Source organism: Podarcis liolepis (genome assembly GCF_965112155.1).
Source record: "Podarcis liolepis genome assembly, chromosome: 10".
NCBI lineage: Eukaryota > Metazoa > Chordata > Lepidosauria > Squamata > Lacertidae > Podarcis > Podarcis liolepis.
Window position 1 is genome coordinate 57,895,391 of NC_139562.1, and position 15,242 is coordinate 57,910,632.

Here is a 15,242-nt window from a genome sequence, read left to right on the forward strand (position 1 = left end):
CACAAGAATATTTGTGTTTAGAAATATAGCCAGAAACATGTTCCAGAAGGGTAGCCAGGTCGTTCTGTTGCAGCAAAAATGGGCATTTTTCAATTTAACATATGAAGTCCTACTTGCATTACACCAGGGGGGGAGCTGGTGCTGCCGGGATATTGTCATGCATAAATGTTACTGACAAACACATCCAGTTCTTAGATTTGCCACATGCGTTTTTCACAGCATCAAACATTTTACTTTGAGTGCTAAAAATGTGATATTTCTGCAAACAAAGGCATGCACCTGAACCTGAGATAATACGTGGTCTGCGTACAACAAGTGATAAGCAAATGCGGTGCCTGTGAAAACAGATTATTTGAAATTTGTGCAATTTACTTTCTGTATAGAAGAGCCCTTAAACTTCATAATTTCTTCCCCCAGTTTAGAAACGGTGTTTCATAATGGCATACATTCTTTCCAAATACAATGTATTATATTGTCCTTAAGAAAACTCTTAAGTGCCTAAATACATTAAGTCAGAACGGCTTTGCTGGAACAAGTGCATTTAGGCTGGTAGCCAAAGTTAATGTGTTCAGTACTGCAGATCTTACATAACGCTTTCTGTGTGAAGTTCTCACAGTGCTTTACAAACACTTATTTATTAGGTCTCCGCCCTTTGCGCACACTTCTTAAAATAGTACGGCTTAGATTCATGTTCTGCAACTCTGATAGTGTGGACTTCTGTGAATATGACCAACCAAAGAGAACGGAGTTCTTTCTCCTGTGCCTTTAACAGCTAACAACCCAATGCGCAGGTTTTAATCAGAACTGAAGCTTTCCCCTTTGTTTACATGCCAGGAAAAGCTGCTGAGCTCAGGCATGGTAACTGTAGCTGTAAAAATGCAGAAGAGGTTTATAGATAAATAAACATAGATCAAAACCCTCAAATCATTTAATTAGAAGTCTATAAAGTACAAGTAACTTTACGGTTCCATGTGAATTGTAGTAAAAAAAAACCCCACAGCCTTCTGATTTCAGAATCAGTATCCAAAGTAAATTTAGGTAATTTGTTAGTTTAGTGGTTACAGCTAGGATTAGGAATAAATTTCAAACTTATTGAGAACTAGATCAGGATTTAAGCATGGAAGTATCATTTTGAAACATTCTCAGTCATTCAACTTTTTCTTTAATGCAAAGAAGTAATAGTCCATTTCCTCAGGAACATTTTAAAAAATATTTTATTTATAAATATCATGATCATGCCCTTGGGATTCATGGTATCCTCACTTAAAGCTGAAAAGTTACTGAGTAGCATATTTCTGTCATTGTTATCATCTTAAAGATTATATATATGTATGCTACATAGTTGAAAATGAGACTTTACCAGCTTGAAATAATTTGCCTTGCATTGCCTACTTTACCTCTTACTATATCCTGGAGCGAGCATTGGTTTTGTGGTGATCAGCTCTAAAAGGATTACATTGAGTCATTGAATGATGACTAGGGTGACTAATTTATATGATATAAACTGCTGCTCAGAAATGGCTAATGAAGACTACAGGATACACCTGTTTCTCCGTTGCTTTTAAGCGCTGCATTGTTCTTTCCCAAAGGTCAAAGCCTGAAGTTTCTCAATTCTGAAAATTAGTGTGTTCCACAATATACTTGGTCACCAAGTTGTTTTAACATTATTGAGGTTTGAATCATCGACACGTCCACCTACTACTGCTCTGGATTGAACTGCATAAGGAGATTTATTTTACAAGTAGGACCTGTCAGAATGCATGCAGCAATATCCTACATCAATATCCTAAGTATTTAAGATTTAATCACCAGGTTTGGGGATTGCTTGTGGCAATGAAGCCTAATTTCTCTTGAAAATGTCAACAAGTTATTTCACACTTTGAAGGCTATCACATTTAGTTTTGCCCATCATGGCTCCCGAAAGGCAAAGTTTGAGAATTCTGACCTCCTTAAAGACTGCAGTGAGTCAGTCACTTATAAAATAAAATAAGCTAGTGTTAGGTTTTCTCTTCTAGGGAAGGGTGGTAACATATGCTGCAACTCCTGGGGTTCATGAGTGGTAGATACTTCTTCAACCCTTTTCGGGTTGGTTTTTTACCTGGCTATGCGGAGGAGACCTAAATTGTCATGGGCCAGGAGTCAACTTCACCTGCTGAGCAGAAGGCGAAGTGACTTTACCTGCTGCTGATCAGCCTTCTTGCTGATGAGAACCAGCTGGCTCCAGCTTTCTTAAGCAGGGTTTTCAGCCTCAGCCAGTTGCTGGAAACAACATTCATTATTCCTGGCCAGGCCTTGCTGCTGCTTGTGACCTTGGATCCTCGGCTTTCTTGACCCACCCTGGATCGTCTGACTACGTGAACCGAGATATTCCTGACCTTAGGACTGGACTGAACCTTGTGTATATGGACTTTGCTCCAGGCAAGTACCGCCCCTGAGATTCCCTCCACTGAGCTCTGCCATGGCTGGCAGCAAAGGTCTACAACATCAATGTCCTGTCCTAGCAAATAAGTTTGTGGGCAAAGTCAGATGCTGTAGCACCACAGAGTGAGCAACCTGCCCCAACAGTGGCTAGTGATGGAATGAGGCCATTTGAGCCTCTGCCTCCAGACCACTGTCGTCCTGCTCCACACCTTTTGTGAGAACTGCAGCCCTTAAGGAGCCAACTCTCAAGACTGCAGACAGACACTTCTGTCCTTCCTGATCTTCTGCCTTGTGTGTGTTAGATAAATTCAGCTCCGGTCCTCTGAGCTGATACGGCTCATCTTGGCTTGAGCCCAGCAGAGTATAAAATACCCAGAGTCCGCAACGGAAGGATGAGGCAGGTATGGCTACATTGCTAAGCTTTATTTCTAAGCTATGCAGAGAGCATACAAATATACATCTTGTCTCTGTGAGAAGCAGAGAGCAACTCCAAAGAAACGACAGAACAAGGAAAACAGGAAACCAGTAAACGTCACATCCCGTCTCCCTTTCCCATGGGAATCCAACAGTATCTGGACTGTGGAATGAAAACATAGTCCTGTGACTACCAGCAGCTGCTCAGTGAGGGAAACAGAAACCAACAGTGTGCTGCCTGCTCTAGTGCAATGGTGAGGTACGTGGGGAGGTGCTTGGTTTCTTACACCCAGGGAAAGGTGCCTGTGTGGGTCCCAGTTCTGCCTCTATACCCCCTGGTGTTGTGAGATCTGGGCCAGGATTTTTTAGATTTAGTGGACCTGATCGCCAGCACCAGGCTCAGTGTCACAAACCTTAGCCAGATGCAGCCCCTTAGTTCGGGTCTTGCTTGCTGTAGAACTCTGGGGCATAGCTGTCAAGGTTTCCCTTTTTAAAAGGGAAATTCCCTTATTCCGAATAGGATTCCTCACAAGAAAAGGGAAAAGTTGACAGCTATGCTCTGGGGTCGTAACACTAATTTGGTCCAGTGGGTGACATTTGCTGAGATTGATAGTGACAATGTGAATCAGTTAATATTGAGAGACGTCTTTGGATTTGCTGAATTGGTGAGCTCAAACATCTAATTGGGGTCTCATGGCTAACCTTGTTGATCTGCATATCTGCCTCTATATCAACAGTTCAACAACATCTTGAGTTGGTGGGGGGGGGGCCAGGAAAACATGACCCTTTACAAAGATAGGTGAAAGGAACCAAAACTGGATGCCCATTATACAAGTGCAAAGTTCCATTTTGCAGCCTTATATCCAGTACCATGAAGTACCCTGCTTGGTTATATATGCAATATGCCATTTTTATTGCTTCCAGGTCATCTGTTTATTGAGCATATACCATGTATATCAAAACATGTTAAACTTGCTCATTCTGCCTTGGACTTCTGCCCTCAAGGCACCGCTGCTTAACAGGTAGTTCTACCAGGGCCGGTCCACCCATGAGACAAGGTGAGATGACTGCTTCTGGCAGCAGGATCCTCAGGGGCAGCAGCATGCAGATAAGAGAATCCTAGAACTGCAAGGGACCCAGAGTGCCATCTAGCTCAACACCCTTCAGCGTAGATCTTCATTTCCCCCTTCTTGTTCCTGCTGTAGCTCTTCACTCACCCCTTCTTCCTTGTTGGGGAAGGGGCACCATTCTGTGATTCACCTGAGATGCCAAAATGTCTGGCTCTGAGTTCTATGTCTGGCCCAGTCGTTTCTGAGGGGGAGATGAAATGTGCTTGTGGGATTAGAGGTGTGCGCACACCTTGTTAAATATACAAATTATGTTACAAAAGCTTTCAGGACAGGTTTCTCCCACCTCCCCTTTTAGACAGAAGTACTGTTTCTGGGAAAGTGACACGGGTGTTGCTATGGTCTAAACTACTGAGCCTAGGGCTTGTTGATCAGGTCGGCGGTTCGAATCCCCGTGATGGGGTGAACTCCCGTTGTTCGGTCCCAGCTCCTGCCAACCTAGCAATTTGAAAGCACGTCAGGTGCAAGTAGATAAACAGGTACCACTCCGGTGGGAAGGTAAACGGCATTTCCGTGCGCTGCTCTGGTTTCGCCAGAAGCGGCTTAGTCATGCTGGCTACATGATCCAGAAGCTTTCTGTGGACAAACGCCAGCTCCCTTGGACTATAGAGCGAGATGAGCATGCAACCCCAGAGTCGTCTGTGACTGGACCTAATGGTCAGGGGTACCTTTACCTTTACTGTTTCTGGGAGACAGGCGGCGGGTGGGTGTGGAGGACTCCCTGGTCCTGAGTGGAGTACTGTAACTGTGCCCTGAAGAACCAGGTGCGCAGACTGGGAGTCATTTTGGACTCATAGCTGTCCATGGAGGCACAGGTCAATTCCGTGTCCAGGGCGGCTGTCTACCAGTTCCATCTGGTACGCAGGCTGAGACCCTACCTGCCTGTGGACTGCCTTGCCAGAGTGGTGCATGCTCTGGTTGTCTCCTGCTTGGACTACAGCAATGCGCTCTCCATGAGGTTACCTTTGAAGGAGACGCAGAAACTGCAACTAATCCAAAATGCGGCAGCCAGACTGGCAACTGGGAGCAGCCGCCGGGACCATATGACACCGGTCCTGAAATACTCACATTGGCTTCCAGTACATTTCCAAGCACACTTCAAAGTGTTGGTCGGTTGGTGCTGACCTTGAAAGCCCTAAACTGCCTCGACCCAGTATACAGTGGTACCTCTGGTTACGTACTTAATTTGTTCCGGAGGTCCGTTCTTAACCTGAAACTGTTCTTAACCTGAGGTACCACTTTAGCTAATGGGGCCTCCCGCTGCCACACGATTTCTGTTCTCATCCTGAAGCAAAGTTCTTAACCCGAGGTACTATTTCTGGGTTAGCAGAGTCTGTAACCTGAAGCGTATGTAATCTGAAGCGTATGTATGTAACCCGAGGTACTACTGTACCTGAAGGAGTGTCTCTACTACCATTGTTCTGCTTGAACATGAGGTCCAGCACCGAGGGCCTTCTGGCGGTTCCCTCACTGCGAGAAGTGAGGTTACAGGGAACCAGGCAGAGGGCCTTCTCAGTAGTGGCGCCTGCACTGTGGAACGCCCTCCCATCAGGTGTCAAGGAAATAAAGAACCTTTGGCAACCCTGTACAGTATAGGACAGTTTTTTAATGTGTGACATTTTATTATGTTTTCATATGTGTTGGACGGGATACAAAGAATAAAGTTGTTATTCTTAGAAAATGTAGGGTCCGGCGACAATGACGACTCGAACGACGACAGGGACCGAGGAAACGCTTCAGCTGAGGGGGAAGCAACGCGCGCTCTTCGCTCCCCTGCCAGCTGCGTGCGGAGCGCGCGCGAGCGGCTAGAGCGGGCAGGCAAGTGCGCGGCTCCGCCTGGGAGCCCTCGGCCGAGATGGGCCCGCGAGCTGCTGAGGCGAGCGGGGAGGGCGGGCTTGGTTACGCATTGCGGCTGCAAAAAAGCTGAAGCTGCCGCCGCCTGGGCACAGCCAGAGAGAGACAGACAGACAGACAGACAGACAGACAGCCAAGCCGCGCGCCTGGTGCAGAGCGAGGCGACTGCTGGTCGGGGAGGCGGGCTGACGAAGGGGCAGCGGCCCGGAGCCAGGAGGGAGGGCACGAGGGCTGGCTAAACCCAGCGCCGCTCCGCCTCGAGGGGCCGGGAGCGCAACGAGCCGCGGTGGGCGGAGTGTCAGCCCTCTCCTCCGCCGCCGCTGCTGCTTGGCTGCTACCTATTCATTCAGCCAGTCACCTAAAATGGCTGGAGAGACGAGGAGGTGGAGGAGGCGCCGGAGGTGAGGCGCGCAGCTCCCTCGGGCCGCCTCCCCGCCGAACAGCGGCTCCCGCCTCCTCCGCTCGTCCCTTCTCACCTTTGGTTTCCGTGCGTAATTCGAATTAAATGACACGCTCTTTCTCCCGAGCCCGCCGCGCCTCCCAGCTCTGAGCCATGTCGGCCGGCCAAGACGAGAGCTCCGTCCGGGTTGCTGTCAGGTAAGGCGTCGTGGTGTTGCTTCTTGTTCGAGGACAACCCCCCTTCTTTCCTTCCTTCCTCCTTCCTTCCTTCCTGTCTCTCTCCCTCTTTTCTTTGTTACCTGCTATCTCTTGTGGGGGTATAGAGCTGGGGAGATTTGGCCGGGGGCGCTGGGAGAGAGGGGGAAAAGAGTGGCGGGGGTCTGGCTCTGGGACGCAGGCCCGAGGAGGTCCGAGAGGGGGACATGTTGCTGGCAGCCCCTCTCCCGTCGCTCCCTCCTCGCATTTGGAGCGGGGCTGGCAGGTAGCTGAGGCGGCAGCAGGGAGCCGCCGCCTCGCCAACTAACGGCCTGCTGCGAGGGCCAGCAGTCCGACCGAGGCCGTTGGCCTCCAGGTTAATTCAAGGAAGGGCTTGGCTGGTCCCGGAGAGGGGCTTCGCCATAGGTGGAGCTGGGAAACTGCTGCCCGATCGCCAAGTTAGCGAGGACGGACTGGGATGCTGGCGGGATCAGCCTTCCCTGCACGAGCTTCAGCTGCTGGCCTGACCCGAGAGCTAGGCTCTCTCTGCTTGCAGCTGTTGCACGGAGGAATTCGGTTTCCTTCGGATGCTGCATATTTAATCTCTGGTGTTTAATGGTGCATCAAGCTGTGTCCGAGAAACTGATGCGCGTGCATGGTGTGGACGAGGGGAGGAAGGAGAATCCAGACTTTTAGGCCTGGTCTGTGACTTTAAAAAGGTGGTTGATGAATGTATTCCTGCCTGGGATTTGAAACGCTAAGCGATTGCACGGGCAGTGTGTGCGGTGTGTGTTTGTTTTTTAAGCTGTCCCTTTTTTGGCTTGTGCTGAATTGCATTCCAGAGACTGCTGCGCTGGGTCTGTGGGGCTTTTGTTGCAGCCAGCCAGCCCAGGACTGTAACTGGATTGGCTAGTTGCAATTGTAAAGAAGTACCAGCCAGTGAATTCATCCGTGCTTTCTGCTCAGGGATGGAAAATTGCAACATCATCCTCCGGCACTAAAAAATTAATGAAGCCTTTACAATAGAACCTGCGTGTTGGCTAGGCTGCTGCGGAGAACTTGCCACATCCCCTCCCTCGGAAATTATCAAATAAGTTTTTCCACGTTAATAGTTTTCTCGTTGGAAAGATGGGCACATTTAATAATCTAGTAATATTCCCAAGGACATATATGAGAGTAGTGTGTCCAGTTTGATCAAGCAGCTCTCTAAGAATGAATAAAGGGTTTGGGGTTAGTGCCCCATAGTGCCATAGTTAACTGAAGGAGGCAGGGATTTTGAAGTTGTCTGGTAAGACTCTTACACCTTTGCCATCTGTGAGGGGCACCAGTAAGCAAACCTTAACTTCACACAGGTACAAGAACTGAGAACTAGACGATCCAGGCTTAACACATCCAGTTCAAAGAGGTGTTTCAAAAATATCAAGCAGTTTATAAATGCCTGGAAATTAACCTTTCCAAGTATATGAAACTTGGGGGGGGGGGATGAATTCTGAGCATTGTAAGTGTGTTAGTCATTTACTTGGCTAAAACATGGCAGCAATCGTTTCTGCCTAAACTTGTACAGCCATCACTTTGTCCCACCAATACAAGGGTGATCCTACAGTGTGAAACCCATTCAATTGCTTCCCCCAAAATGCTTTCTGTTTCATAAAGTTCTAATAGAAGTAACAACACATTTACAAAATACACAGACCCCCCACCTTTATCTGGGTTTCAACTGTATGAAATAACAATACAGTTCAAAAAACAATGAGTTGTATAAAAGAACGAATGAAATCAGTTAATCGCAATGATGTATTTTAGCTGGAACATTGTGCTGCAAGAAACATATTTAGCTTTCACTGTTCTGCCAGAACGTATCACTTATTTAGCATTCGTGAGGCTAAACGACGTCTTGATATTGAACATGCAGAGGTTTTGGTTACTGACGTTTGGTAATACTTGTATTGCAAGTGAGTTTGGCAGCGCTTCTCGTGCATGAAAAGGCAACGCCTAGTGAGCTGGAGGATGAAACTCAGTGAATACTGCAAGGATTCGTTTTCTTCAAAGTGATGTGGTGATGTCACATTAATGTTGTCACTGAATTCACGTGCATTTGCTTTAGGGCTCATGGAGGGTGTCACCGGCTCTGTAACTGGGCAATAGTCATATCAAGGAAATGCCTCATATTGCTATAGGTTGATGGTTTTTGTACTTAAAATCAGTGAATTGCATTGTACTTACAGTAGCCATACTTACTGTTGATAGATGACTACAGTAGGGGGGAGGGAATTAATTGGTCATAGGTGGAAATGATTACAGCCCAGTCTTTAATATTGATGTCAAAATGTTAATTATAATATCCTTCCAACTTCGGCACAGCATCACCAGCTGTGACATGGGATGCCCTTCTGTAACATTGGTATATCATCTGATTTGATCCAGCCACTAGGATACTGCCTATGCTTTAACCCATGGGTAGGCAAACTAAGGCCCGTGGGCCGAATCCAGCCCGATCGCCTTCTCAATCTGGCCCACGGACGGTCTGGGAATCAGTGTTTTTTACATGAGTAGAATGTGTCCTTTTATTTAAAATGCATCTCTGGGTTATTCAGCCAGCTAGCCCTGGGGATTATCTAATTGATTTTTGAATTTATTTTTATTCATGTTTTTATACTGTATTTTATGCTGCTTTTATAATTAAGCTTTAAAGTGTTTGAAATTTGTTGTCAGCTGCCCTGAGCCTGGTTTTTGAAATGGGAAGGGCAGGGTATAAATAAAAATTTATTATTATTATTATTATTATTATTATTATTAATTTATTTGTAGGGCATAGGAATTCGTTCATCCCCCCCAATAAAGTCTGGCCCCCCACAAGGTCTGAGGGACAGTGGACTGGCCCCCTGCTGAAAAATGTTCCTCATCCCTGCTAACCTCTTATATCTGCATACTTGGAATGCACCTACTACAGTAGTTTATGATTATTATTATTTTAAAAAATAGAATAGAAGGCAATACAAAGTCAATTAAAATTCAAGCAAAAACAACACAAATAGGTTTAATCGAGTATTCTAGCAATCCAAACATTTTTCTAAAAAAATAAGTTTTAGCTCCTCTCTTAAAGTTAATAAGAATATCAGCTAGCCATGTCTCCCTGCGAGGGGGACGGAATATGGCCAGCTGTGTCTAAATTCTTGCAAATAATGGAAATGATTATCAGCAGATTTTAACATGTGAGTAGGAACGTCTTGGGAGAAGCACTCCTTTCAGATAAGCTGGTTGTTGGGCAGGGATATCACAGAGAATCATAGAACTGAGGGTCATCTAGTGCAACCCACTGCAAAATGCAGGAATATGCAGCTGTCCCATTCAGGTATTGAACCTGCAACCTTGGCATTGCCAGCACCATGCTCTAACCAACTGAGCTATCCATCTATCAAACAAGGGGACGCCCGGAGTTTGCACCAATGTGTTGTGTGTACGAAGAGAACAATGTATGCATATAAAAAGTGAAACATCACACTGTAACCAGCTCTTTCCTACTTTGAGGTGATGGCTTGTGTTCTGGAGAAGCATGAAACTAGCTTGCCTCATCTTAAAGGGCTTTTGATTGGTTTCTCTAACAGCAGCTCCTGATGCCACATAGCAAAACCTTTTTGAATAATGGAATGAATATATATGGCACGAGGAGCGGCACTGCGATTCAGATCAAATATCACAGTTAGGCTCATGCAAGCTTAGAATCCCTTCCTTGGAAAAAGAAACAAATTTTAATTGTGTGACAGGCCTGTTGTCTTATGCACTTAACTGTTGTGAGAAATAAGACCAAAGCAGTATTCCAGCCTTCTCGATAGAAATTAACAAGATACGGCTTTAATGTGGCAACTGTGCTTGGTCCATGACATAGGATACTTTTAATGATATTTCTGCTGCCGTTGCTGCTAGTATTGGAACAGTATATCCAGTGGCGTAGCGTGGGTTGTCAGCACCCGGGGCAAGGCAAGTAATTTGCGCCCCCTAACCCGTGGATTTGCGCCCCCTAACCCGTGGATTTGCGCCCCCTAACCCTAACCCCCAGATGTTGCGCCCGGTGCGGCCCGCCCCCCCTGCACCCCCCACGCTACGCCACTGAGTATATCCAAGATACAATCCAAAGAGCTTCATTGGTTATGTCTGAAGTCTTGTATATTTCAATCAGGAACTTTAACTTGGGTTTGGAACAGCCCCTTCCCATGTTGTATTGCAACATGTTTTTGAAACCTGCAAGTTTCAAAAATGTATTTCCACACATAGAAAGGTATTGCAGGGTTTTGTTTTTGAACTGGGGCAGTGGTTAGATGAAAGAGACCCATTGAGTTGGCATTCCAGTATGAATATTTACATAGCAGACCTTTATGGGGCTATGCTACACGAGGAAACAGTTCTGGAACTGCTGTGGATACACATGAAAGAGGCATTGATCACATAGTTCACTGGATTCCAAGAGACCTTGAGATATAAAACTAGATATTTGAATAGCAAGGGACGCGGCTGGCGCTGAGGTCTAAACCACTGAGCCTCTTGGGCTTGCTGATCAGAAGGCTGGCGGTTCGAATCTCTGCAACAGGGTGAGCTCCCGTTGCTCCGTCTCAGCTCCTGCCAACCTAGTAGTTCGAAAGCATACCAGTGCGAGTAGATGAATAGGTACCGCTGTGGCAGGAAGGTAAACAGCGCTATGGCTTCTGTCACAGTGTCCCATTGCGCCAGAAGTGGCTTAGTCATGCTGGCCACATGACCCAGAAAGCTGTCTGTGGACAAACGCCGGCTCCTTTGGCCTTTAAGCGAGATGAGCGCTGAAACCCCAGAGTCGTCTTTGACTGGACTTAACTGTCCTGGGGTCCTTTACCTTTACATTTTTACCTATTTGGATAGAGCAGTTGAATCGGAACTGAAATTGTGTTTCTTCTGGACTCCTATGTATTATATACGTATAGGGGTAGGGGAATCAATATGTGATTCAGGTCAGCAGGTATCAAATGTCTTGTTTTTTAAATAGGCACCTGAAACTTCTTAAGTATAATCAAACATTGATTTCTTTTCTGTGTAATACCCACCAAAGGTACCGTTTAGATTTTAAATGCCTGGGTAACGTAGCAGAAGCTTGATTATGATTAACTTGGAACATATTGCCTGAGAAGTTGTACATGATCAAAGATGCAGAGGAAATGGCAAACCTTTTAGCTGAATCTGTGGTTCATCACCAAGTCATAATTTGAAGCTACTGTCTTGCATTAGGGAATGACAACAGTGAATGACTGTTGTTCTGGGAAGTTTGATATTAGTTGCTTAGATTATTTGCCAGAAGGCTTTTTAGGGCTTTCAGGCTTCACTCAACAGGAATATCTGGTACACTGCTCGCTACCCCATAATTATGCATACTATTTTGGAATAGTCTGTGTGCAAGATGATAGCTTCAGGGTTGCAATAATTGGGAAAGCTGGAACATTGTCTCTGGCATTACATCATGTTAGCACAGTGAGTGTTGTGTATTGTATTTTGTAAAAACAGTTTATCAGTATTTCAATTTTACATCAATGGAATGACGGTCTTGGACAAAGTCATCATAGCCCCATCAGTGTTCCTACCACTTGGGTCCCCCCATTTATTTAATGGACCAAACTTTGGAGCCAGTTAAAGAGCCTGATTTTCTGGAAAGCAATAAAAATGTGAATCCCAAATTTGTCTGAGAACTCCCCAGCAGAAAATACTGAATCTGGTGTCTTGTGGTGAATTCAATCAACTTTATTTAGTGGCTGTCATTCTTGTCTAGCAAAGAGTTCAAGGATAGCTCAAGAGAAGTATATCTGCATGCTATAACTTGCAAGACAAAGGACCTAACTTAAAAGCTGCACACAGTCCTACTTATCAAAATATTTTACTCTTCCATTTTTTTAAAAAAAAATCCATAAACTCTTATTTTTAAGATTGGAAAGCTCCATCTAGCAGTTCTCCATCTTTCCAGCCTCTATTACTCCTTTAGCAAAGATAAACTCTTGCTAATGTTGTCATGTTCTGAAATGTAAGAATATTAAGCCTGTCATTTGGTGGTGACTATTGTAAAACAGAGAAATAATTTTCCCCATTTCTCGACTTGTTGCAGCTCTAAGCACAGATAAAAGGTAAAGGGACCCCTGACCATTAGGTCCAGTTGTGACCAACTCTGGGGTTGCAGCGCTCAATTCGCTTTATTGGCCGAGGGAGCTCCCGTGCAGCTTCCGGGTCATGTGGCCAGCATGACTAAGCCGCTTCTGGTGAACCAGAGCAGCGCACGGAAATGCCGTTTACCTTCCCATCGAAGTGGTACCTATTTATCGACCTGCACTTTGATGTGCTTTCAAACTGCTAGGTTGGCAGGAGCAGGGACCGAGCAACGGGAGCTCACTCCATCGTGGGGATCTGAACCGCCGACCTTCTGATCGGCAAGTCCAAGGCTCTGTGGTTTAACCCATAGCGCCACCCCCACCCCTAAGCACAGATAGCAAGAGGTAATAGGATCAGCAGCATAGCATGATGTGTGCTTCCTGATTCTGCGATTATACTGTGCAAGGTGCATAATTTGATACAGGTACAGGCTGTGGCAATTTTATTATTTTATTGTTTTAATATGTGTTTATGAATTCCTGTAGATAGTCTTGAGACTCATTGTGTAGAGTAAGCGCACAATTTTCTACATATTTAAGGGGTCTCTCCAAACCCTTCCTGGCTTGTCCTTTTTCCTGTGCTCCAAGTTCTTCCGCATTCTGTATATTTTACTAGTAGTGATAGTGATAAGGGAGCTGGGAATAAACTGCAGGGAAATGACAGATGTTGGAAATGTTCCCTACTCCCCAATCATGCTTACTGAGAAATAACTACCACTTAGCTCAATGGGACTCCATAGTAACTGTGCAATGGTTTGTGACTTCAGTGCCCCAGTGATACGGTAAAAGTAAGTAAACAGTCAGCGATTAGTAGTCATAAGCACTGCTTGAAAAGATCACTGAGATGGGTGATAAGCTGATCTGAATTCACCATCCAGTAGTTTATTTAAAAATAAAGTAACAGGGTCAGCATGAAAGCTGGCGTATAAATGTAGAATTGCTGATCTTAACCATGTTTACTTTATCAGTAAGTTTAGCGGCTATTAGCACAACTTAAGTTTGTTTAGGATTGTAGCCTCCGTCATCTTAAGGAAGCCAGTAAATGAAAATACCTCTCTTGTAGACTTCAACCAAGAGCCTTGTCTCCATTTACCTGGACTTGAAATATCCCATTGTGAGCCAGTGTGGTGTAGTGGTTAAGAACGGTAGTCTCGTAATCTGGGGAACCGGGTTTGAGTCTCCGCTCCTCCACATGCAGCTGCTGGGTGACCTTGGGCCAGTCACACTTCTCTGAAGTCTCTCAGCCCCACTCATCTCACAGAGTGTTTGTTGTGGGGGATGAAGGGAAAAGGAGATTGTTAGCCGCTTTGAGACTCCTTAAAGGGAGTGAAAGGCGGGATATCAAATCCAAACTCCTCCTCCTCCTCCCATTAGCTCACAAGAGCACTGCGCAAACACATAATGCACAAGCTTAGCAATGCTTTCCTTGATTCAGACAGATCACAGGGTATTTACTTAATTGACAAGCTAACTCCTGCTCCTTAGAATATGGGTGTGCTAATTGGAAAACCTTTTCCTCCCCAGCATGTTCCTATGCAATTGTTGCTTGGCATCTGCCTGAAATGCAGTCCTGCCTTGCCTGTAACATCATAATAACAGCATGATTTGTTATAATGATCTAGAGTACATGTTCTAGTGGTTTTTTGTTTGTTTTTTTACCTAAAATGTTTATACCCTTGTGCTGCATATAGGGCATTTTAATGTGACACTACAGTACAGGCACTGGGTGTACTGGTGGCGCTGTGGTCTAAACCACAGAGCCTAGGGCTTGCTGATCAGAAGGTTGGTACAGTGGTGCCTCGCAAGACGAAAAGAATCCGTTCCGCGAGTCTCTTCGTCTTGCGGTTTTTTCGTCTTGCGAAGCAAGCCCATTAGCGGATTAGCGCTATTAGTGGCTTAGCAGGCTTAGCGGATCAGCTGATAAGCGGCTTAGTGGATCAGCTGTTAAGCGGCTTAGCAGCTTAGGATCAGCTGATAAGCGGCTTAGCGGCTTGGGAAAAGGGGGGGGGAGGAAAAAAACCCCCGCAGCAACTCGCAAGACATTTTCGTCTTGCGAAGCAAGCCCATAGCAAATTCGTTTTGCGAAGCACCTCCAAAACGGAAAACCCTTTCGTCTAGCGGGTTTTCCGTCTTGCGAGGCATTCGTCTTGCGGGGCACCACTGTAGTTCGAATCCCCGCGACGGGGTGAGCTCCCGTTGCTCGGTCCCTGCTCCTGCCCACCTAGCAGTTCGAAAGCATGTCAAAGTGCAAGTAGATAAATAGGTACCGCTCCGGTGGGAAGGTAAATGGTGTTTCCATGCACTGCTCTGGTTCTCCAGAAGCAGCTTAGTCATACTGGCCACATGATCCGGAAGCTGTCTACAGACAAAACACCGGCTCCCTTGGCCAGTAAAGTGACATGAGCGCCGCAACCCTAGAGTTGTCCACGACTGGGCTTAACGGTCAGGGATCCCTTTACCTTTACAGTACAGGAAACAACCAATTTGTGTGGGGTTACGTTCTGGACCCCCATTCGTGTTGGCAGGGCCCATGTAAGGTTGCCCCATCCTGCTCCATCCCCACCCCGTTCCACCCCCTTTTCTGCCATTTTAGGGTCACTTCTGGGTTCGGTGTTACGCACAAATGTGTGGTTGCACACATATTGGACAGTCACTGCCTGTATCTTTAGTCTCG

At 45.9% G+C, this 15,242-nt stretch overlaps 1 protein-coding gene across 16 annotated transcripts in view; it reads left to right on the top strand.

Moving 5' to 3' along the window:
• The first annotated feature begins 5,711 nt into the window (after positions 1-5,711).
• Positions 5,712-15,242, top strand: part of KIF21A (kinesin family member 21A) — a 95,576-nt gene continuing 86,045 nt past the window's right edge. For 8 of the 16 annotated variants that reach the window (XM_083463262.1, XM_083463266.1, XM_083463255.1 and 5 more), the window contains exon 1: positions 5,712-6,413. In XM_083463262.1, the coding sequence (XP_083319388.1) occupies positions 6,370-6,413 (44 nt within the window). In that variant the 5' untranslated portion in view covers positions 5,712-6,369. The remainder of the gene's footprint in view (positions 6,414-15,242) is intronic. The other 8 variants (XM_083463253.1, XM_083463263.1, XM_083463268.1 and 5 more) reach the window with 1 other exon arrangement.